This window comes from Sinocyclocheilus anshuiensis, unplaced genomic scaffold (genome assembly GCF_001515605.1).
Source record: "Sinocyclocheilus anshuiensis isolate Anshui unplaced genomic scaffold, SAMN03320099.WGS_v1.1 scaffold267, whole genome shotgun sequence".
Taxonomy (NCBI): Eukaryota; Metazoa; Chordata; class Actinopteri; order Cypriniformes; family Cyprinidae; genus Sinocyclocheilus; species Sinocyclocheilus anshuiensis.
In genome coordinates, this window is record NW_015552637.1 from 1,310,216 (window position 1) to 1,333,730 (window position 23,515).

At 37.5% G+C, this 23,515-nt stretch overlaps 1 protein-coding gene across 3 annotated transcripts in view; it reads right to left on the reverse strand.

Annotated features, from left to right (window-relative positions):
- Positions 1–13,300: 13,300 nt before the first annotated feature.
- The window catches only part of plekhf2 (pleckstrin homology domain containing, family F (with FYVE domain) member 2), a 22,540-nt gene continuing 12,325 nt past the window's right edge, over positions 13,301–23,515 (reverse strand). The window contains exons 2-3 of one of the 3 annotated variants that reach the window (XR_001631724.1): positions 15,279–16,167; positions 13,301–15,123 (exon numbers count right to left, since the gene is read on the reverse strand). Coding sequence is in view for 1 of the 3 variants with exons in the window: in XM_016458283.1 (XP_016313769.1) it covers positions 15,419–16,156 (738 nt within the window). In the remaining 2 variants the exon portion in view is untranslated. Of the gene's footprint in view, positions 16,168–23,515 lie in introns of all 3 variants that reach the window. The other 2 variants (XR_001631723.1, XM_016458283.1) reach the window with 2 other exon arrangements.

Genomic DNA, 23,515 nt, shown 5'->3' on the forward strand with positions numbered 1-23,515 from the left:
CACCGCTCAGTGCAACAGGGGTGTCCCCTTTCACCCGCCCTTTTCGCCATTGCGATAGAACCCCTTGACTTAAGTATAAGGCGTCATATGGGTATCATAGGTCTTGAAGTGGAAGGCAAGAAAGTTCTTATTAGTCTGTATGCAGACGATGTGATATTGTATTTGCAGAACTCTGAAAGATCAGTTCCCATTCTTTTAGATTTAATTACTTATTTTGGGAAATTATCAAGGTATACAATCAATTTGTCAAAGAGTAACTTTATGCCTCTCTCTGATACTTATAGACCTGGTTGTTTGGAGACTACTCCATTTAAAATAGTCAGAGATCATTTTGTGTATCTCGGTTTGACGATCCCCAAAGATTCAAAATTATTGTTTAAGTTGAATTTTGTGGAGTTTCTTTCAAAGCTCAAAAGCAATATAGGGAGTTGGAAAATTGTACCTTTGTCTATGATTGGGCGTATAAATTCAATAAAAATGGTTTCTCTTCCCAGATTCCTATATCTTTGCCAGAATTTCCCTGTTTTTCTTACCCCTGCTTTCTTTAAGGAACTGGACTCTATAATCCTGTCTTATGTTTGGAACTATAAGACACACAGGATCTCTAAAATGCATCTACAAAAATCCAAATCTGTAGGAGGTCTGGGTATGCTCGTATTTAAGCATTATTATTGGGCCTCCAATATTAGGGCTTTAATGTACTGGGTGAAGGGGGCACCGGCCAATTTGACCCCTGACGTCCCACTGTGGGTACAAATGGAGACTAACCTGGCTGTTGGCACTTCCTTAGCGGCCATGTTGTTCTCCAAGTTGGATAGGCCTACAGCGATTAATAAATTAAGCTTTGTGTTAAAAAATTCAGTTAAAATTTTAAATCAGGTGAGAAAAGTCTTTTCCCTACCAGAGACCTTTGTTCATACGCCAATTTGTTATAATCATTCTTTTTTACCCCCCTGGACTGATAGAACTTACTTTGTCTGGAGGGAGAAGGGCTTAGAGTCCATCAAGGACCTTTATGTTGAGGGAAGGTTTGCATCCTTTAGCCAGTTAAGAGAGAAATTTGATTTGCCTCATGCACACTTCTTTCGTTATCTACAAATTAGGCACTATGTAAAGTCCAAAATGAGTCATTTCGAACAACTCCCTGAAAAGCATGTGTTTTTTTATGTTTTTCTAAATCCTCCTGATTCTAGGCATCTTATTTCCAAATTTGTTTGTTTAATTGAAAGCTGCGTTGCAGCCCCTACTGAGAGATTTAAAGCAGCCTGGGAGGAAGACCTGGGTGTTGAGCTCTCTGACGATATGTGATAAGTGTCTGGCTACAATACAGGTCTGCTCAGTTAACAGCAGACACCAACTGATCCAATTCAAGGTTGTTCATCGCTTGCATTACACTAAAAACAAACTGCATAAAATGTTCCCCTCTGTTTCACCAATGTGTGACCGGTGCAAGGTGGCAGAGGATACAACTTCTCATGCTTTCTGGTTTTGCCCATTATTGTCTGGGCTTTGGTCAAGCATATTTGACTGGTATTCCAAGGCTTACAATAGGCCTCTTCCACCGGATGCAGAACTTGCTATCTTTGGTTTTTCACAGCGCACCTCCTGCCTCCCGGGGACATTACAGCAGTCTCTAACCCTGGGTATGATTGTGGCTAAGAGACTTGTGCTTAAGAACTGGAAGTCACCCTCACCCCCTTCCTTTCGAATGTGGATTATGGACATGATCTCTGTTATTCAAATGGAAAGACTCCGATTCTTGAGAACTAATTCCATTGAAAAATCTTCTGTAATTCCACTGAGAAATTGTTCGCTGTTTGGGGTTAATTTCTGGGCCATTTGGACAAGTTAGCCGTTCAACCAGCCCCTAGTGGCTCCTCTGAGGCTAAAGCTCTACATCTTTCTGGGCACCTTGACTGATTGTTTTGCAGGTTTTTACTGGAAGGATGGCATTAACAAGATGAATTTGCTCTGACACAGTTTAACTGAGTTCTTGTCATATTTTATTACCATTTCCTAAACTATAGTGAATAAACTGTGGTAATGTGAGAAATGTTGAAGGTGTCTGAATAAATTTAGGTTTGACTATCTATTTGATAAATGAAGTTAACCAACTAACAGATTATAATTTTTTAGTTACTTTATTATTATTATTTTTAAAATTGTATTTTATTTTATTTTTTTAATTCTCCGCTTGTGTGGTCCAAGACAGTGTTGTTTGTCTGTTCTGTGTTTATTTTTGAAAAACCCTTAAAATAAAGTATATATAAAAAAGCTATAGAAGAAACAGAGAAATGTTGAAGGTGTCTGAATAAATTTTGGTTTGACTATAAAATTCATACTAAAGCCCTCCAATGCCATTTTACTTCAGCTGGTTGCTAACAATTTTCAGCCACAAGGTGGCAACATTGAGTTGTTCTAAATTACATTGGCATGAAATGTGTTACAGGAGACAGGGGTATATATGTTGCCATGGACAACGGTCAAATATCCAGTTTAGCACTCAATGGTGCAACTGACCAATCAGAATTAAGTATTCTGTGTATAATTAAAGTGTTTCCTTAATAAAATCACGTCTTTAATAATTCAGTGAAAACATCTTGCTATAAAGATGAAAATATTAGTCCTACAGGCATGGTTTAGCTTACCAGATTTGATGGACCCCTTCTGGAACTCATTGTCCAAATGACATCTTCAATAAATCCACTTATTGGAGGTCATGCCACATTAATTTCCATTGTTTATTTTAGAAGAGACATCAGGCGACAAGGAGACCTGACCATTCACAGTACAGCTACCAAACAACAAATTATTTTCGAGGCGTGAAACAGATTTATTGTCACACTGACTGAGCTGAAATTGCAGGTTATTTTCATCAACAAATTAAGGATCACAGGTTAACGGCTGACTGGAAAATGATTTGACTGATATATGAATCTCTTGATTAAATGGTCTCTAAAGCATACAACAAACCTCAAATACAATATCTGGAAATGTCCCTCTGTAATTGATTCTGATGGAACAAACGTGTTCATATGCTGCACATCACACCAAGAAAAGGGTCTGTTATTCTCAAAAGCGAATCTGGTTTAAATAAAATACGCTGCAGGATAAGCCACAGAAACAGAATATTTTGTTGGAAATGCAGTAATCCACTTTTTCTGAGTAAAGCTCAACAGTTCACTTGCTTGTGGAAAAAACGTCTTCCACTTAAACTTTGTGAAAATCAGTGGCAGTAGCTTATTTTTTTTCAATACAGCTACAGCTCTGGTCATTCAGGTGACGTTTTCTTAACAGACTATTATTTTTCGTCAGACCCCCTCACAGACCAAGCAAATTCACAATAATCCATAAAGACAGTATGTGTCATTTGACACTATTCAGTTCTCTGACCTCAGTTAAGACAAAATGCAGAGTTCAATCATGTTTCTTTTCACAGGCAACCGCTATAGTCTTGCTACTACTTTCTGAGATCCGAGTGAGTCAGGAAATACACCTTGACCCGTATTACTAGAATCAACGTTTCTACAAAAATATCCCGAAGAGTTTTGTGTTTACATGTGTGTGCATGAGACAAACAGCTGTTCAAACTCTTGTAAATAGACAAAATCATATCTAAATAAAGTAAAATATCTACTGAAACATCATTCAATATTCCAACAAACAAAATGCTTTTATTAGTGTCTCCATGGTGGCTTAATGCTGCTAAAAATAAAACTGTTTTTTTTTTGCAGCTTTAACCCCCACAATCTATATTTATTAAATGATATAATAATCTCTAATTTAGACATTTGGCATATGAAATGATACAATGTTTTGGTTTATGTCATACAACATCTATGCAACATTATGTTGGCTATTATATCACGTTGCAACCAGCTTATTAATCATCAAAACTCTAAATTAAAATAAACCACAAATAAAATCAGCCACTGTCTGGTGGGATATATTTGTGTCATTTAAACTGTCCATGACAAAGCATGACAACAAGCAAACTGTCCATGTGAATTGGCCTCTACAGACTTTATTGTCATAGAGCTGGTGATGTCTGCCTCTCCATGGACAGTCCATGACTAATGCAAATGGTAATGCTTCATTCTTAGTTATCATGACAATTAGCATGTTGGTGGCAGTAATTAAAACTGAACACAGTATAAACGTAAAAGGCCCTTGCGATTCCTCCAACACTCACATGCCAAAGAGCTGCCTACCACAAAGCATTCATTCAAAATTAATCATTTAATAAATGATTCATACACAAGTGTATAGAGAGAAAGTCCCTGATCAATATTTGAGGGATCAGACATCAACCCTATCTTTTTTACCTTAATTTCATTGAACGGTGTTTGCCTGGCAAATGTGTAATTACATCTTTGTCCTCTTTTCCATTGAGCATACACACAGGAAAATATTGCAGTCGTATTCTTACACATTAAGACTTATTTGATCAAAGCCATTTCACTTTTTAAGTTCATAAGTGTCCATTGGCAGTAAATTGCAAGTTAGAATCAAACATTCTTTCAAAAATGGACTCGCTTGTTTGTGTCAGTGAGAACACTGCACTGCTCTTACCCTCAAAAATGGTGCAGGTGGAAGCTCACTTGCAAGCTCTATGTATTTGTCAGCTAGTTACAGAAGCTGATATTTAGACAAGCGTGATTAAGGGCGTGACATTGCTCTTCTACAAAATCTAGGTAGTTAATATTGAGTAATTAATATGGTGTTAATATTGAGTAACTTACGTTTTAGACAGCTTCTTTGTCTGTTTTTGCCTGCCAACAGAAATTATGACAAACAAAGCCATAACAGAATCAAAATTTGCCTCTTCCTGAGTTAATTAGGGCGTTTGAATAAATCGGTTGAATGAATGATTCATTGATGGGCTTCCTTCCTCCTCCATCTTCTTCTTCCTCTTCTTTGAGGTTTTACGGCAACTGGAATCCAAATTGTTGCGTTACTGCCACCTCCTGTTCTATCTTAAAGTCAATTTAGAATCATCTTTCTTAAATCTATTTCCTAATAATTCTATTAATTCTTCATTTCTATCTTGCACTATCTGCACATGTATATGCCTTTAGGTTTCCTTCCTGAATGAATGAATGAGTTTTCATCGAATCGGTTGAGTGAATGATTTAATGACGCACTCTGCCACATGAGTCAGAGTTGTTGAATGAATCAGTTGAGTGAATAATTCACTGAATTAGGAATAGCACATAACCAAACTACTTTTATTATTTCTGTCAAATATTTGATACACAAATAGTATGAATACTAAACTAGAATGACATTATTCCAAATTAAGTTCCACACAGGTGGAACTAACAATTATTAAGCTAAACTAAAGGCTGTGAAGTGAAATGGGTTAAGGAACTGTCTGTTTCTGAATGCTGTCAGATCTAACAGCTCCTTTTGACATCCTACGCATGCAGTCTGCTTTGCACAACCTACCTTCCCATCGTGCACTTATGCTCTAATTCGTTGCACAATCATCTAGATTTCACCACCAGCTGCCACAACACTGCACTGCCCGTTTTCCTATTGCTCTGTTTTGATCTATTATTTGTAGTTCAGCATTTTAATGGTAGATGCACTGTACTGTCAATTGCCATGTTTTTTGTAGTTGTTACGCATTGCATCATGGTTCTGCAAAGACAAAGAACAAAAAATTGTCCATTTAACCAACTTGACCTAAGGCAAGTGAACTTAAGCATTAGTAATGAGTCTCAAAAAGGTCATATCACAACTGGAACTGACATATAAAGCACAGCAATTAAAAACAAATACTGCCTAAATGACCTTGTTATAAGGAAGCTCAATTGGCATCAGTGTCAGAAAAAAAGCTGGATATGGAGAATCTTTTTAATGCATTGAAAGTACAGTTTTGACTTGGTGTCTTTAATATTCAAAGGCTTTGCTTTCGATTTTCTTCTATTATATACTGACTCAAGCCTTTGCTCAACTGTACAGCAAAAGAAAAATAATAATTACTACACAACGCGAAAGAAGCACAGCAGACTCCTTACAATAATTGAATTAATTTGCTTATCTTACCTTGTTGCATTGTGTTCAATTTAGACTGTAATTACTGTTTTATTCCCCTGGTGTCTCCGGGAGATGAACGGTATACAACACAGTAATTGTGAGTCTCTGTGTTTTTGTTCAAGGGCACTTGATGTCAACAACATGGCATTTCTGTGCCCCACTTCTTTATAGCTTTCAAACTATAATGCTATTTACTTGTTCAGTAAATCCTTTATGTACGACACAGTTCCCCTGGCAACCCCGTATGACGCTCAAAGAAAATTCTTCTTGCTTTCTGAACTGCTACATATGCGAGACAGTGAGACTGAACGCCCTCTGTCTTTAAAGGAATAGTTTCCCCATGTACTCACCATCAGGCCATCCGAGTTGTAGATGATTTAGTTTTTTCATCACAAGAGACATGGAGGAATTAAGCATTACATCAATTGCTCACCAATGGATCCTCTACAGTGAATGGGTGCCATCAGAATGAGAGTCCAAACAGTTGATAAAAACATCACAATAATCCACAAGTAATCCACATGACCCCAGTCAATCTATTAACATCTTGTGACGTAAAAAGCTGCATGTTTGTAAGAAACAAATCTATCTTTAAGTCCATAATCCATAATAATGTTTCCTCCAGTGAAAAAGTCCATCCCCTGGTGTGCTCTTACATGGAAATCCACCAACATATTTGTTTAGAATTGTTTTCGCTTGTAAACGGTGCTTGATCTGTGCATATTTCTCTCCTGATTCAGAGGAACGACTTTTTCACTGGAGAGAGTGTTAAAAAAACATCTTAATGATGGATTGGTTTCTTAAACAAGCAGCGTTTTGCTTCACAAGACGTGGAGTCGTGTGAATTACTTGTGGATTATTGTGATGTTTTTATCAGCTGTTTGGACACTCATTTTGATGTCACCCATTCACTGCAGAGGATCCAGCTTCACCCACTCAGCATGTCAGCTGCACCATTATCTTTTTGGACAGGCTCACATTTTCCTCACAAAACCTCCCTGCAATGGCAGAGGAATTTTGAAAACAGATGAAATATGGGATATGCAAAAATTTCATTTGGTTCATCATAATAGCAGCTTTGCCTTTATGGTTTCTGAACAATGAAACAGAACATCCCTGTCAGCAAAGTGCAACAGAATAAGAGGAGAAAAGAATTCACTAGCAAATGCAGCAGTCAGGTGGCTTTTAGTAGACAACCTTGAGACTAGAGTTTTAAAGAGACCAAAAGTGGAAACGAAGTAAAGAAACAGGATGAAAAACACTTTATCGTCTAAGGCTTCAAAGTAACAGTGCATTAGACCACAGATGGGGATATAGATTATGAAGGCAAATATTTATTCTCAAATGGCGAGGCTGTCAGCTGTATTTCGGCATCTCCTGAAAGCTTTTGCACGTCCTGTGAGAGATGTGCACTTATTGTTTAGTTGCTGCGGGAGTATGTGTAAAGGTAATTGTGCAGTTGTAATGACAGAGTTGCAGTTTATGGGTATTTTTTACACAGCTTTCAGAAATCCAAACAAGAGGAGTGGGAAATACTTCTTCTGGGTTTTACTGACATAGATTTTGAAAACATTTCTATGGGCTGTTTCAATGAAGGAGAGGAGAAAAATCTTCTTTCAGTTTGAAAAGACATATAGGATCTAAGAGCCTGGCTTGAGGAATGGGCCATTTAGATATGGCTTTTTTATTAAAATACCACAATTAAATGTATTTAAGAGATATTTAGCTGAGCGTCTATTGACCAGTTTTCCACCATTCCACTAATTTTTGTGCCCAGGACTATAGGTCATTTTTTTTAAACATAGATTTATTTTTATGGAGGAATATCCAAAATACATATAGGCCTATGGTCACACCAAAAATAAATAAATAAACAAACAAATCTTTAATTTTATTCTGGTCTCCTATCTTGACAAAACTTTTCTACAAACTAAACTCTACAGAAAAGAAATCCCTGAAACTCCTTTAAAAAAATCATATATATATATATATATATACAGGTGCATCTCAATAAATTAGAGGTGTGTATTCCTTTTAGATGCCGAAGTGTACAAAAACTCTTTTGCTCTCCAGTTCCGTTACATTTTGCAGTTCATACCTGTGCGTATAATCAACTTGTTCTACGAATTGAACCGAAAGTTTCTTTTATGCCTTAAAATATAATAATACAGGTGACAACACAGATGATGAATTTAAGATCATCAAAACTGGGCTTCCAATAAACCAAAGTTTCTTTCTAACGAAACTTTAAAACATGATTTAAATTCATCCATATTCATTCCTATACCAATACAATAAACTGTAATGAAAACAGGACTTTTTTTCTCTTGAAGATACCAACTGAGCTGTTTGTTTAAGTGAATGTAAACATCCCCAGCTGCTCTGTGTAGTCTATAGAAGGGTATGTGTTAATGTCGTAACCACTAATTAGGTGTTATCTCACAGCTTTTAGACAGAGCGAGATCGTTCCACCCACCACCTGACATTGCTTGAGCTGATATCTTTTGCACTCTTCCAGAAACACGCACAATTATATCAGTCACGCACTCCTCTTCTGCCTGTCACATACAGAGCATTCCTGACCTACTAATTACCGTACAAGTCTAATCTCCCTGCTATTAGGCTTTAATGTTAACATGGATTTGGTGAACTGACAAGTGCTGCGAAAACCTTTTGTCAACATCTCACACTGTCAGTTTGATTTAGCCTCTTGGGAGGGATTCTCCATTTAACCCTGTCTAAAGCAGACTTTGTCTTTTAAAAATAAATGATGCATTGTGCCAATTTGAACAGTGCAACCTGACAAAATGACAGGATGAGCAACATCACAGATGTCTCCTTCAAATTCAAGGCCCACATTTGTGGAACAATACATTTTCATTATTTTGTTGGTTCAAAGTGCAGAGAGGTTTAGATCAGAAAGGTAATGGGTGCACAATTGTAAAGCCAGAGTTAGGATGCGTAATGCATGAGAATGTCAGCAATACAACACTTCTCACACCTTCAATCCCTTAGATTTCTGTAAATACTATTTCTCTTACACAAGACGTGTTGCCTTTGATAAGATGGCATTCATTAAGCCGCAGCTGTGGAGGTTTTGTTTTTTTTTCATCAATTCCTTTTTTCAGACTTCATCTCTAAAAAAAAGCCACACAGCGGGGCACTGCCACGTTGTGACACAGTCAATCACATTTTCTTGAGGAAAAGCAATTTCCACACCATTATTCACAGGTTTCAGTGGTTTACGCTTTACATGAAAGTTAATTGCTTTAAAATTGTGTTTGTTCTTTCAAAATATGGCAATTTGGTTTTGGGAAATGGAATAACTTGAGTGATTACTGTGGTGGATGGTGAATGAGAAGACATAGTAAGATTATTGTTTTTGCATATTGCATTGAATATGTACATTGAATTGCATAATACATAGGTGGCTCGAGTATAATTCCATTAATACAAATAACAAATCATCATACAAATAACTTTTATGAAGTATGTTTAGGAGAATTTTTTTAAGTTCTGTATATGGTGAGTTTTGCAATCAAGCACTTATTTTTCTTCAGAAAACACATGAATCTATTTTAAAATGGCCTAATATTTTCTAGAGCACAGAAATAATTGACATTTTTCATATCCAATTAACATTATCTGTTGGGGGGGGGATTACATTCATTCAAAAATATTTCCCTTGCTAACCGTTGTCCTTCACTAAGGTATGGAAGCCCGTTTCCGCCACTGAATAAAAAAATAAAAGAGGTAATTGCGACTTTTTATCTCACAATTCTGACTTTTTTTCCTCAGAATTGCGTGATACAAACTCGCAATTCAAAAAAGTCAGAATTGCGAGAAAAAAAGTCAGAATTGTGAGAAAAAAAGTCAGAATTGTGAGATATAAAGTTTTTATATTTCGAGTTTTTATCTCGCAATTGTGACTTTATATCTCATAATTCTGACTTTATAGCTCGCAATTGTGAGTTTATATAACGCAATTCTGAGAAAAAAAAGTCAGAATTCTGACTTTATATCTCGCAATTCTGACTTTATTACCTTTTTTTTTTTTTTCAGTGGCGGAAACGGGCTTCCATACTAAGGAGTGTATAGTAAATAAATAGTTCAGCTAAAATTTAAAATAGTCCTTCCAAGGCTATATGCTGTTATTTTCTGTGGAACACAAAAGTAGACATTTTTGAACAATCGTTACACAGCTTTTGCCATATAATGATGGTTCACAGCGCTGTCATGCTCCAAAAGGGACCAAAAAACCCCACTATAAAGGAACAATCAAAATTCAAAAATGACGCCTCCTGTGCAGTGCTGTCGGGGGTCGTTTGTTACACAAAGCAAAGTAATATCAGAAAGCCCAGCCAGTTCTAAATTGTGCGGTCACAAAGCAGACTATTGCATAGTAATGATGGGTGTTAAGGAATGGAAAAAAGATCTTCCTCCTACTCTCATGCATTATGCTATCAGACACAAAGGGCAAAAGCACATCCAGCATTTTTAAACAAGAACACACAGATGAAAGCCTCATATCCTGCAGTGTGTGGGTGCTTTCCTTCTGATCATTATAGTTTAAAGCACAGGGCTCCACTCCTCCTATAAGGACTGATGTTGCTTTAAAATGCACCTACATCCAATTTGGGCAGTTGCTACTACAAGTAACACATTCAATGAGAAATAAAAACAGAAGTAGGTAAAGCAAAATAAATAAGCAATTTTCTGTTGTACCAGTGGAAAAGCCTAATATCTCCATCAAAACAACACACTCCTAAAAATAAAGGTTCTTATTGGCATCTGTGATTCCATAAAGAATCTTTAACATCCATGTAAACTTTTCATTGCACAAAAGTTTCCACTATAAGCATACAGTGCTCATGAGCACTGAAGAAAGCATGGGCTGAAAAACATCTACTCCTTGGTCTGTTTTTAAGACATATTGATATTATAGATATTTTTGATAGAACTTTTTGGTCTGATTGTATTTTTCCAGTGTGCAGACAACTTCAGCCAATTGGTTAAGAACTTTTCACTCAAAGGTTCTTTGGAAAACCCAAAATGTTTCTTCTATGGCATAACTATATAAACCCTTATTTGGAAACTTTATTTTTAAGAGTGTAGTGTAGTGTGGATATCCATGACCAATATTTATGTGGCAGAGTCTGTTTCTATAACTTTTGGACAAGCAGAAATTATGATTACAGGATCTATACACATTTGACCATATTTATATGATATTTTCTGTACAATTGTTGACTGCCGCCACCATTATTGAATAAGAATTAGAAGTAGAAAAAGCACGCCGCTGTCCCGTGCCAGCAGGGGGCGCACTTTAGCTGTCATTATGAAGCACACTGCAAAACTGTCCTGATGAATCTAAGCCATTCTGACATTCTGTAAGAGTTTCTATCCTCCCACCCACAACTACACACAGACTAAACTCAAACTCACTGAAATTCATCTGATACCGGAAGAGCATTCTGTCAAACTTAATAACTGATGCTCGATAACTTATGCAGGCGTATCAAAAATGTTCAGTTTGGATTTTTCAGCTCAAGGACTAAATTCAATTTCGTTTCGAACTTCGACTTGAAATATCATTATACACTGCATGAGTTTGCAATAACTATCAAATTATCATCTTTTGTGTTCCACAGAAGAAAGTAAGGTTTGACATATAGGTTTGGAATGACATGATGGTGTGTAAACGATGACAAAATGTAAATTTTTGGGTGAACTGTTCCTTTAAACAGTTCACATAAAATTAAAATTCTGTTATTGTTTTGGATACCTTTGAGTTCTGTTCTAGAAGAGAACAGAGAATATACAGAATATTACAGTTCAAAGAGTGAGTTAAATGAACTTTACTTTGAACACATTGACATCTTCAGTTCACAAAAACTAAGCACTTGTCGTTCCTTTTGTTTGCTTTCTCTCTTCACAATGGCACCTTCTCTGAGCATAAGGCTGAACATTTTAATCACCATGACTGAAAAGCAAAGGGCAAATGATTTATGAGAGAAGACCATGTGACTGCAGAATACAGATACAACATTCCCCACACTAGTCATGATAACCTAGAGTGCTTAATAATCTTAATGATCCTTTAAAATATGTTCAACACCAGCAGAGTGTGCATATCTTGTTTCTAGTCTTACATGTGATTATATGTTAAATTTTACTTGTGTATTTGCACAGAAGTCCAAAGATTACTCTGGTTATGGTCAGTTATAATGTGTGCAGGACTACGCTAAGCCATTTATTTTGTTTTCCAAAAGTTTAAAGGTCATATTAGCATGTAAAATGTCCTGCTTGAACTTGTTTTAACCCTAGATATACCCAGACTGATAACTGTATTACGGAGATTTTTTCTTGCGTCGTGACATGCACGTGATATTTAATCGCTTATATCAGCAGCATAATCCACATGTGCAGAGCAGAAGGGTTCAACATCTGCAGCCGAGGGCCCTCTGAGAAACGAACAGTCCCAACAGTTTATTAACCAGCAAAATGATCTGCAGTGAAACCTTTTACAAATATAAACACACCCAAATATTCTTTACGGTCTGGTGGTCAGAGTAATTTAAAATTTCCCACAAATCTGACAACGTTTCAGGGATTAAGCGCACCACCCCACACCTCTTAACGCCTATTAAAAATCCAGACTGTCAATTCGATGAAGGAATTGCGTGGCAAATGACTGAATATTTTTGACAGTCATGTCACACCACAGCACAACTGAATGGATTAAACAACCCATTTATTTCCATGCTTGTCCATCAGCGTCATAGAAATGTGTGATTTTTGTATTTCAGGCTTCAGTGGTTTGTTCCAAGAGAGTGCCATTAACACCATAAAAGTCTGACTCCTTAAAGCTGATTATTCTAAATATACAGCTAGACCTTAGGGACCTCTGTGACCATTATAGGCCAAAAGTTTCAGAACAAATGCTAATCAAACATAAACTAAGGAATCATGTCAAATAAAGAATATAAATGGTACATTAACCCCAGTGAAAGAGCAATCCCCTTACCATACTACTGCACGTGGCATGGATTACCATATAAAGGCTGACACAAATAGACTAAACTGCAGCAGACAGATTATCCATCACAATGACAGGCTAGCCCGGCGGTGTGTAAGTGTTCAGTTTGGTTCTGATCCTAGTAAATCCTACTTCCAGTGACATTAATAGTCTCTGTTGCATAAACTGAGCCGTTGGTACTTGTATTTGGCAATTATTACAGAAGACAAGACACAAGAGTTTAAGCAATGCATATATTTTCCTCAGAATTAGTATCTAATAATGATGATATGATGGATTACATTCAGTTTTCAGCCCTTTCAGAGTTTTAAATGAGAATAAAAAATGGCAAAAAATGTACAAGAAACAGAAAATCCCCCAAAATTAATCCAAGAACAAGGGACTCATAAATTACATGTTCAAGAAATCATAAAAGAAAACAAATGGAAAGTAAATGCCAATCCTGTTTATCCTCTACTCAGATCTATTCTCTTGTATTTGCAGGCCAGATTTGTAAAGACATGTAGTCCCCGCCCACATCCTACCCAAGCCCCTCCCACAGCCAGGCCCCACCCCTCTCTTGTGGTTTGCAGAGTGAGTAAAGTGCTGGTAGCTGATCCAGAGGTGTTCAGGAAACGCACACATGAACCACACGGAAACGCTATGAAGAAAAAAAACAAAAAGCAGCAAGCCCAACTAAGAGTAAATATACAAACAAAACTGTACAAAAGTTTACAACATGCAAAATCAAAACAATCATCTCAGAATATTACAACATATAAGTAAAATTAAAACAAATCATCTCAGGTTAGATTTGGAACGATTAAAACAATTCATTAAATCAAACATTATGCCAAATATAACTATCCTGGAATCTAACGTTATATTCCAAAAGCAAGATTAGATTGATGACCTTGAGTCAATCACAGTAAACCTATTTCTAAATCTCAAATAAGTCTCACATAAATGTGTAAAAGCAAAAAAATACTTTTGACTTAAGTGTATCTGTCATTGCATATGAACTAGACAGTCTGAGCGGGCTCTTTAGCCAGAGTTAGGTTCATTAAATATCCCTTTTCAATGTCAGTTTTGTTATTCTGACACAAAGAAAATATGCCATCTACACAGGTGATCAAGTATTCAGTACTGAGACACAGTTCTCAAGCAGTATAGCTGATTCTCCCACCAGCTTGACTTGTGTAGAAGTAAAAAACTTTTCGAATTACCCGCTTAGCAGCTTCTTTGGAAACAAGGTGGCTGTGTGACAGTCGCTTCCTCATAATGCTTTCGATTCCCGTTCAAAACATGTAGGACTGACTGTCAAGGCCCGACATGTGACTTCTCTAACACAAAGACCCCAATGAGAGAGAGCGGGCGAAAAGGATAGCGCTTCCTTCGACTTTGTGACGATTCGTGCGATTCCTGTGGGCTGCATGTTAATGTGTATATATGTATAGAGTTGAAATCCGGTCCAAAAGCTATTCGGACTGAGAGAATATAATCGACTGTCCTCAACTGAAACTGTTGGTCTAGTTTTGATCATAACTACAGTCATATGAATAAAAATGGTCACTGAATGGGACCTGTGCACCTCTAAACAGAATACGTCATGTGATGTGCCATCAAACGAAGGCAGGTGTCTCAAAGTGAAGAAATCAGCCCAAGTCATAAATAGTTTCTCATTTCGAGGATCCTGAGGATAAATAAGAAGGCACTAAGGCAGCGATGACCTTGTCAGATTAATTTTCCAACAGACTTCCTACACCACAGCATTATATACACGCATTTACAAGCTTAGTAGCGTCTATCTGATTTGTCATTTGCAATTACTAGAAACTGAGCAAAGTGAGAAACAGAAGACCTTCACCTGAACGCACACTTTCACGGTTTGTTAGTGGTTAGTTGTTCAAAGCACTAAATGCAGTTCCTTGTTTAAAACCTAGTTATAATGCACTACACGGTTTCACCTGAGGGAGTGTATGCCTAGGAACAGCCCGCAATCACATTACCCAACATTCTCTTCCTCCAGTGGATAGCAGCATTGCTCAGTAAGGATACGGTAGCTAAAAGGAAAAGGGGAAAAAAGAAGATGAAAGAGCACCAAGAAATGCATTTATATGAAAGAGGTTAAAATGGACTACGAGAGTAACTTTAATGTGAAAGTAGAGCAAGCCGACAAGTAGTGTTCATTAATACACAGGAACAATTCCCATCAAACCTTTTGTTCATATGCACAGGGGTCTTTAATCGTTTTGGGAAGGTGTTATTGCCACAGGAACCTTTTCACACCCTGAATGAAAATTAGACTAAAATAATGGGATATGATCTGTAGATGGTCAATATTCCTAAAAGTGACCCTCAGTCACTGCTGTCATCATCATCGTCGTCGTCTGAGATATTGTTGCTGGAAAACTCTGAACGGCTGTAGGAGTCTGAGCGGGACGGGAGGGTGCCGCCCGTGGAGAGCTGCTTGTAACAGAACTCGCACACTCGCACCGGTTTGGACGACTGACTGGGTAGCAGGAACTTCTTCTCCGAACACGGGCCGCACACGACAAAGCCGCATTTCCGGCAGTGGTGGCGGCGGTTGACGGGGGTGAATTTCATCTTCTGGCAGCGCATGCACACGGTCGCCTCAGAGTCGGGCACCCAGACGGCCGCATGCTCGCCGGTGGGAGATTTCCCGCTTTTTTCCAGTAGGTCCGAGACGCACTTGCTGATGTGGCTCATCCACTCAGACTTCTCCGTAGCTGTGGCGGCATAGACGGCGAAAGATTTGGTGGGCGTTTTAATAAGCCAGCCGTTGCGCAGATCGCCCTCGTCCTCTACCGTGTCTATGGTGACGCTCTCCAGAGGGATGATGTGCTGCTTATTGTACTTCTTCTTCTGGATGACGATGTTGCCGTACACCAGGATGTCATTGAAGAGGAAGAACTGCCGGGCTTTGGGCCTTTTGCGGCACAGCTTTGTGAGAACGCCCTCTCCGATCAGCACTCGACCTGGGATGGCCAGCGGTTGACCTGCTGTGCCAAAGCATGCTTCCACGACTCCAATGCGCTTAGAGTTGGCCTCACTGTTCGCCAAGCGGTCCACCATCTTTCACACGCCTGAGAAAGAGAAGGAGAAAAACAAGAGGTTACAATTGGAGCAGGAACAGAAACTGAATATCATAGCTCAGACAATATCAGCACACATAAAGAGATGAGACCACACAGACTTAAGGAAGGAACACTTGTGGTTTATCAAATCTTTACCAATTCTTTGTGGCCTTTAAATAGTTCCCAGTATCTAGTTAATTTTGAAACAACGGCTACTTAGGCCTATATAAAAGCAAATGCTTTTGTTTTATACACACAAAGAGGTCCGGAAGGCATACACTGCTAGTGAAAATGCTTCTGTTTTGCATTTTATTATTTTAAATTTTCTATATTCAATGCCTCCAAGAAAATCATCAGCATATTTTCACAGTCAGGTTGCTAAATGCTTTGAAAGACTATTTCATTAGAAGAACATTTCATTAAAATGCAAGTATTATCAATGTATGTAACGGATTAATCACTGATATCATTATTAAACAAAGCAAAATAAAGTGTGTAAAGCATTTTGTTCCATATTACTGACCATATTTGTTCCATATTACTTAGTTGACAAACACTTGAAGCAAACATAACGCTGATTTAAAATACCATTCAAGTTTGGGATCACTGATTTATTTTTATTTCATTTATTTGACAAAATAACACTTTGATTCAGCAAGGATGCATTAAATTGATCAAAAGTGACAATAAAGGTATTAATAATATTACAAAATATTTATATTTCAAATAAATGATTCAAAGAATCCTGCAAAAATGCATCACAGTTCCAACAAAAGTATTCAGCAGCACAACTGTTTTCAAAATTGATAATAATAAAAAAAATCTGCATATTAGAACGATTCCTTAAGGATCATATGACAATGAAGACTGGAGTACTGATGCTGAAAATTATGTTTTGCCATCAAAGTAGTAAATTAAATTTTAATATATAATTATATTTATAATATTTAATATACAATATAATATATAATTATAAAAAAAATACGTACAAACACACACCCAGGACAGTATATTAGTTTTTTGATGTGGTAACAAGAATTGTGAAATGTTTCTGGTGAAAATTAAGGCCCCGTCCACACGGAGACGCGTTTAGCTGTATACGCATAAATTGTGTATCGTATAGGCATTTCGTCCACACGGCATTTTGGGAGAGTGAAACCGATATTTTTTTAAACTGGTTCCCAGAGTGGATAAATCTGAAAACGCCACCCTTGCGTTTTTGTGTGGACAGCGAATCCGTATACTTTCTGAAACGATGACGTCATCAGGCCACGTCTCGCCCCTATTCAGACACAAAAACATGAACAAACACTGAACGATTGTCTTTTTATTAACTAACATTAACACAGATTAATAAATGTATTGTTCCATGTTCGTTTGTATACCGCGCGCAAGGTTTATGAGCATAGTCCAAGTCTCCGTTTTCAGTGTATCTCTGTGGCAGAATTACAGCGCCACAAACTGGTCTGGCATGTATACTACATCTTTTTGTGTCGGTATTGTGGTTTCGTGTGGACGCAGATATTTCTTGAGACGAGGGGAAAAAAAAAGATCGGATAGGGAAAGCTCTGGCTTCGTGTGGATGTAGCCTTAGTATTGTGAGAAGGTTACCCAACAATATTTTTGTGACTAATAGTGACTAATATAAGATTACTAAAAATAAAGAGTGGTCTCATACATCACCAGAAAGACAAGTCTGTTCAAAGGAAAAAAATGAGTGTTCCTGCAGAACAATATACAGTACATCATTGTGGGCTGTTTTTTTTTTGGAATAGCCTTCAATCTGCAGATTGTTTGACGGAGAGCATGAATCGAGATGTATAATGATGACATACTTTCACAATAAAATTATAAATATAAAAGTATTTTTTCCAGTTTATCACAGAAAATCAACAGATCATCAAAATTAGTTGCAGCTCTGATAGTAATCCTCCAATCAAACTGCATTTTTGATCACCACATTATCAGAGTATCTTCTTTTCACAGGAGAAAAGAAAAGAGAAACAGGGCTACATGAGCTTTTCAAGGCAGGACAACAGGAACTGATCATTCACACATTACATCCTGTCTGCCAGCCTCTACAGTCGCATCTGTGCAGGTCTAAGAAATGAACTGCACTAAATATAAATAAACAACATGTGGCAGCAAATGACAAACACATCTCATAATGCTACTAATTCATTTAATAAGCAGGTGCTAAAATCTTGCAAGTGTGTAATACTGTAGTGTCACCCTTGTTTATTCACTTGCCTTTCGACGTAAACAAATGACATAATCCAGAGCTTACCAGGCTGCTTCAGAAGCCAGAGCTGATCATGACGAACACACACTTGTTTAGTCTCATGTAAAAGCTACTTTTCACATCATTGCTATCAACTCGTTTCCTCTTTGTGAATTAGAAATGATCAAACCCGATCTCAGTGTCATGCCAGCTGGGTTTCTAAGATACAGTGTGTTTGAAAAAAAGAGAAATCTGAGGTCTGTAGATGGGTAAAAAAAGGTATAATGTGAAGCTTGGTGAACTCATAAGTCACTTGAAGATGTAGAGGATTAAGAGACCAGAAATAATACTGAGCGTATTTCCATGATGCCATGGATAAGGTAAACCCCAGTTCTGCCTCTGTTATGACTATCATATTGTAATCCGATGACAAGGCACACCAAACGAGCCCCTTCACCAAGAGAGGAACGCCATGACATTTAATACATCCTACACGTTGACCTCAATGTTGAAAAAGCAAGCTTGCCCATGTACAACTTCAAACTCACACAAACCACATATTTATCTAATGCAATCTCCTCCAATCGCACCACCCCCTGAGCAGGAAACTTCAACACACAACTAATCTACCCCAACTAGAGTTACTACTAGTTATAGACTATGGATAATTAACTCATAAATGAAAGGTGTGTCTTGTTCCAAACCTTTATGACTTCTTTCTTCAAAAGATGCTACACAAAAGTATTTTTGTGTCCATGCATACTTTACGGGGTCCAAAACAACACTGGATTTTAATTGTAAGCTCAAACATGAATAAAAGAATTCTACAAAATACCACAGACGTATTTTGTGCTTTACAGTATCAAGGAAGTCATACTGATTTGGAACATGCAATAAGTAAATGATGAGAGAATTATATTTTTTGGGTGAACTATTCCTTTAATGTCAGCAAATATGTGCATTTAAATTGCTACAGTGACACCATATCAGACAATATCTCACCAAGTGCCAAAAAGAAGTGTCACTTGAACACAATGCATGGGTCTCAAGACACATTTTCAAAGGTTAAGACTATCTGTAACACAAGTGTCTTAAAACACATCACTTGTGGTGGGATGCCCCAATAACAGAATAAGACATGACGCAACAGCCAAAGACATTTGTCTGAATAGTGCTTTAAAGAAGATGAATTTTCTGAGAGGGTTTTAACACCTCACTAATCGACTAGTCAGCTGTAGGTCAACTAATGAAGCATTAACCCTTTGTGCTTTTATTTCCAACACCCGCAGGGCACAGAACGGTTGGAGTCTGGGAAACAGCAACAGAATGTTGGGTTAATGATATCAAACCAAAAAGGAAAAGACAAAAATGTGAATAATTTTACATAGTCTTTCACATGGACACTCAGAGGAGCTCCACAATCATTCTGAAGTAACACTATGGGCAGTAGAGAAGCTCTGTGTATCTGAAACTCAGTGAAAGGACACCACAGCCTCCTACACAGCAGCACTTTCCTGACTCACTTCCTCCTTCTTATAAAAAATGAAAACTGATGCAAGGGTATTCCACACATGCTGTGGGCAATACTACATGTTCAGAATAGCTAAACATGTTCCATTTTAGTTAGCATTTTATGTTATACAGTGAAAACCAGTGGTGCTTTGAGTATTAGAAGCATTGTGCTTTACATGTTCCTGCAGTATTATCAACATTAACCTATCTAGAGTCATTACTGTACAACAATGCAACAGACAAATACAAAGTCTAGACTAGGGCTGCACGATTAATCGAATGCGATATTAATCGAATGCGATTGTCATGCACATCTTGTCAGTAAAGCTGGTTCTGTGATTAGTAGTAAATCTCCATCACCTGCTTTCAGATGGAGCAGCATTTACTACACAGCCGTAGTTCTCTGACAAGCTATGCAAAAAAAATAAAAATAAATTGCAGACGATATAATCGTACGATTATGAAATCAAAGATATTGGTCGCGATAATGACAGCTGTTTGTGTAGCTTCTCAGTGAACTACGGCTGTGTAGTAAATGCTGCTCCATCTGAAAGCATGTGAAAATACCACATTTAATAACAGATTTTTACTCCAGACTCACTTCATAACGTCAGCTGAGTGTTTGAAATAAATCCTTCTGTGTGATGATGTGGCTTCTTACACAGAATAAGGCACGCAATGTATTTCATAAGCTGCGTCCCAAATGACGCACTATACTTCTGCACTATGTACTCAGCCATGCAGAGTATGAATTATATAAGGTTATTCTGTCATTCATAATCGGAGTCTGATAGCCCCTCCCCCTTCGCTACGAAATTAAAGCTGTGACAGTTGAGTGCATGAAGTGTCCAACATTCCACACTTCGTTTTTTCGGTTATTTAAGTGCATCATATGGGTATTTAAAGTGCACTTTTTCTTTTTGGAATTTTCAGTGTGAACGCACTAGTCGCACTATTTATACTACAAAACATCATAGAATAGTGCATAAGTACGCGATTTGGGACGCACCTATAGTATTCTAAGCAGTGATAAAGTCTATGTCGATTAGAATTGCATTATAGATATTCTTTACTATAATGAAAATTATAATAATAAGAACGCAGATAAACCATATATTGCCGTAGTCGTGTGTTTATTAGTCACGTTGAATCAATGAAAGCATTTAAATCTTCTGTTTATTCAGCAACCGCTATAGATATTTCCTGGGTTTCTTCTGTGGGGCGTATTTGGAGTTTCAGTGCGAGAGCACCCTCTGGCCTTTGGATGGAGATTTACTACTGATCACAGAACCATGCTTCACTGAAAGATACGCATGACAATCGCAGCTTCTGCCTAATCGCGATTTCGATTTCATTTCGATTTATCGTGCAGCCATAGTCTAGACAGAATCAGCCATAATGTCATGGCAATACAACATGAAAGCAAGAACTTTTGCCCACAAATGCAAACAAAAATGCACCTGAATCATAGCAAAATTTAAATATTGTAGACAAAACACTAAAACCTTTCACTTTCTCTGTTGAGAATATCCAGTTTCAATGTTTTTAAAGGGATAGTCATTTACTCATCCCTATGTTGTTCCAAACCTGTATGACTTTCTTTTGCAAAGAAACACAAAAGAAGATATTTTAACCCATACACTTCAAACAACACTGGACCCCATTGACTTCCATAGTATGAACATGAAAAAAAAAAAAAAGAAATCTTCTTTTGTGTTCCACAGAGAAAATAAATGCTTTGCTAGGACAAAATGTGTCATGTTGTGCTCCAAACACCAACTCCTTTCAGAGGTTTCCCTAATACAGCCTCTGGTTTAAAACCGAGAAGCACAAAGTGCCTAAATAGCTGCCTTGTAAAAGGTTCGCTCTCGTGTTGCTGAGTGACAAAAAGGTCAGTGATGAGCACTTAACAACTCTTAGCAATGACACAGTAAGCAACTCAAGCTCATTTCTTTCAGGCATTTATGAGAGATAAATCAGATAAATTCTCCATCTTGATACAAAGAAATAATGACAAATCAGGATTGGGAATGGGGGATCAGAAACACAGCAAAAGATAATTAATATCACTCACGAAAATGGAACATTCCAATGTGAAATCCTTAGATGAATGATATACCAGACGTTTGAGACTCTAAGCAAGCATGATTTTTCTTGATATCCAACACTCTACGTAACATCAAGTTTAAAGGAAAAAAACATACAAGGGTTTAGGGCTGCATGATAAATCGAAATGGAATCGAAATCGCGATTCGACAGAAGCTGCAATTGTCATGCGTATCTTTCAGGCATTAGTTATTTCTGAAGCAGGTTGGGGATTGACATTTATTTTGTGAATGTCATTTTCTCCTGTTTTTTTGGCCAGAGAGGGAGTTAGGGAAGACCTCTGTATTTCTTTTGGGAATTTTTATTTGTTAGGCAATTTGAGCTTCTCTAAACCCTTAGTTAGTTTCCCTTTGGTTTGTTATTTTGGCCTGGATCCCCTTCCGAAGAGATGTGCTTTCAAACGTCAATTTAAGATGTAATAAACAAACTTTTTCGCTTGTGAATAAGCCTCTATTGTGGTCATTGTGAGCTGGGACAGGAGAGGAGCTACATTTTTCTTTAATTGTATTCTTGTCATCGGCCTTACCAACCCTAGACTGGTCTTAATAAACACACGATTATGACAATTTATGGTTTATCTGAGTTATTATTATTATAATTTTCATTAAAATAAAGTATATTTATAATGCAATGCCTTTATCACTGCTTAAATACTATGAAATATATTGTGTGCCTTATTCTGTGTAAGAAGCCACATCATCTCACAGAAGGACATTATCGTGAACGATTTCTTCGATTTCATAATCGCGCAATAAAATCGTCTGTGATTTTTTTGCGTAACTTGTCGTAGTGAACTATGGCTCTGTGTAGTAAATGCTGCTCCATTTGAAAGCACGTGATGATGATTTACTATTGATTACAGAACCGGCTTTACTAACAAAATGCGCATGACAATCGCATTCGATTAATCGTGCAGCCCTACAAAGGTTGTAAAGGCATGTCAGTCAGATGGTGTCAAGCTGTGTTATTAATATTAATACTTAATTTGAATGTATCTTAGATGAATGATATACCAGATGTTTGAGACTAAGCTCTAAGCAAGCATGATTTTTCTTGATATCCAACACTATACGTAACATCAAGTTTAAAGGAAAAAAAACATACAAGGGTTGTAAAGTAGGGATGCACCGAATGTTCGGCAACCGAAATTATTCGGCCGAAAATAAGCGAAAATAAGCGAAAAGACGGAATAAATTGTACCGAACAATGATATGACGCGATCAAATAGCAACCAGCGCAGAGTGAGAGGCGTGCACTCTTTCTTATGCAGCACACACGTCAGCAGTGTGGAAGCATTTAAACTGTCGGAGAAAGATGCAAAAATCATTACAAGCACCGACAGCGAGAGACTGTTTAGTACTGCATCGCATGTCTTCAATGAGAAGAGGAAGGGATGATTGTTGCTGGTTACTGTGTGATGATTGAAATCGCGAAACGGCCTTAAACACTTAGTAAACTGCAGAACGTTATGTTTTCTAATACACGCGCGCATTGCATGTATTCTGACAGCGCTGCACG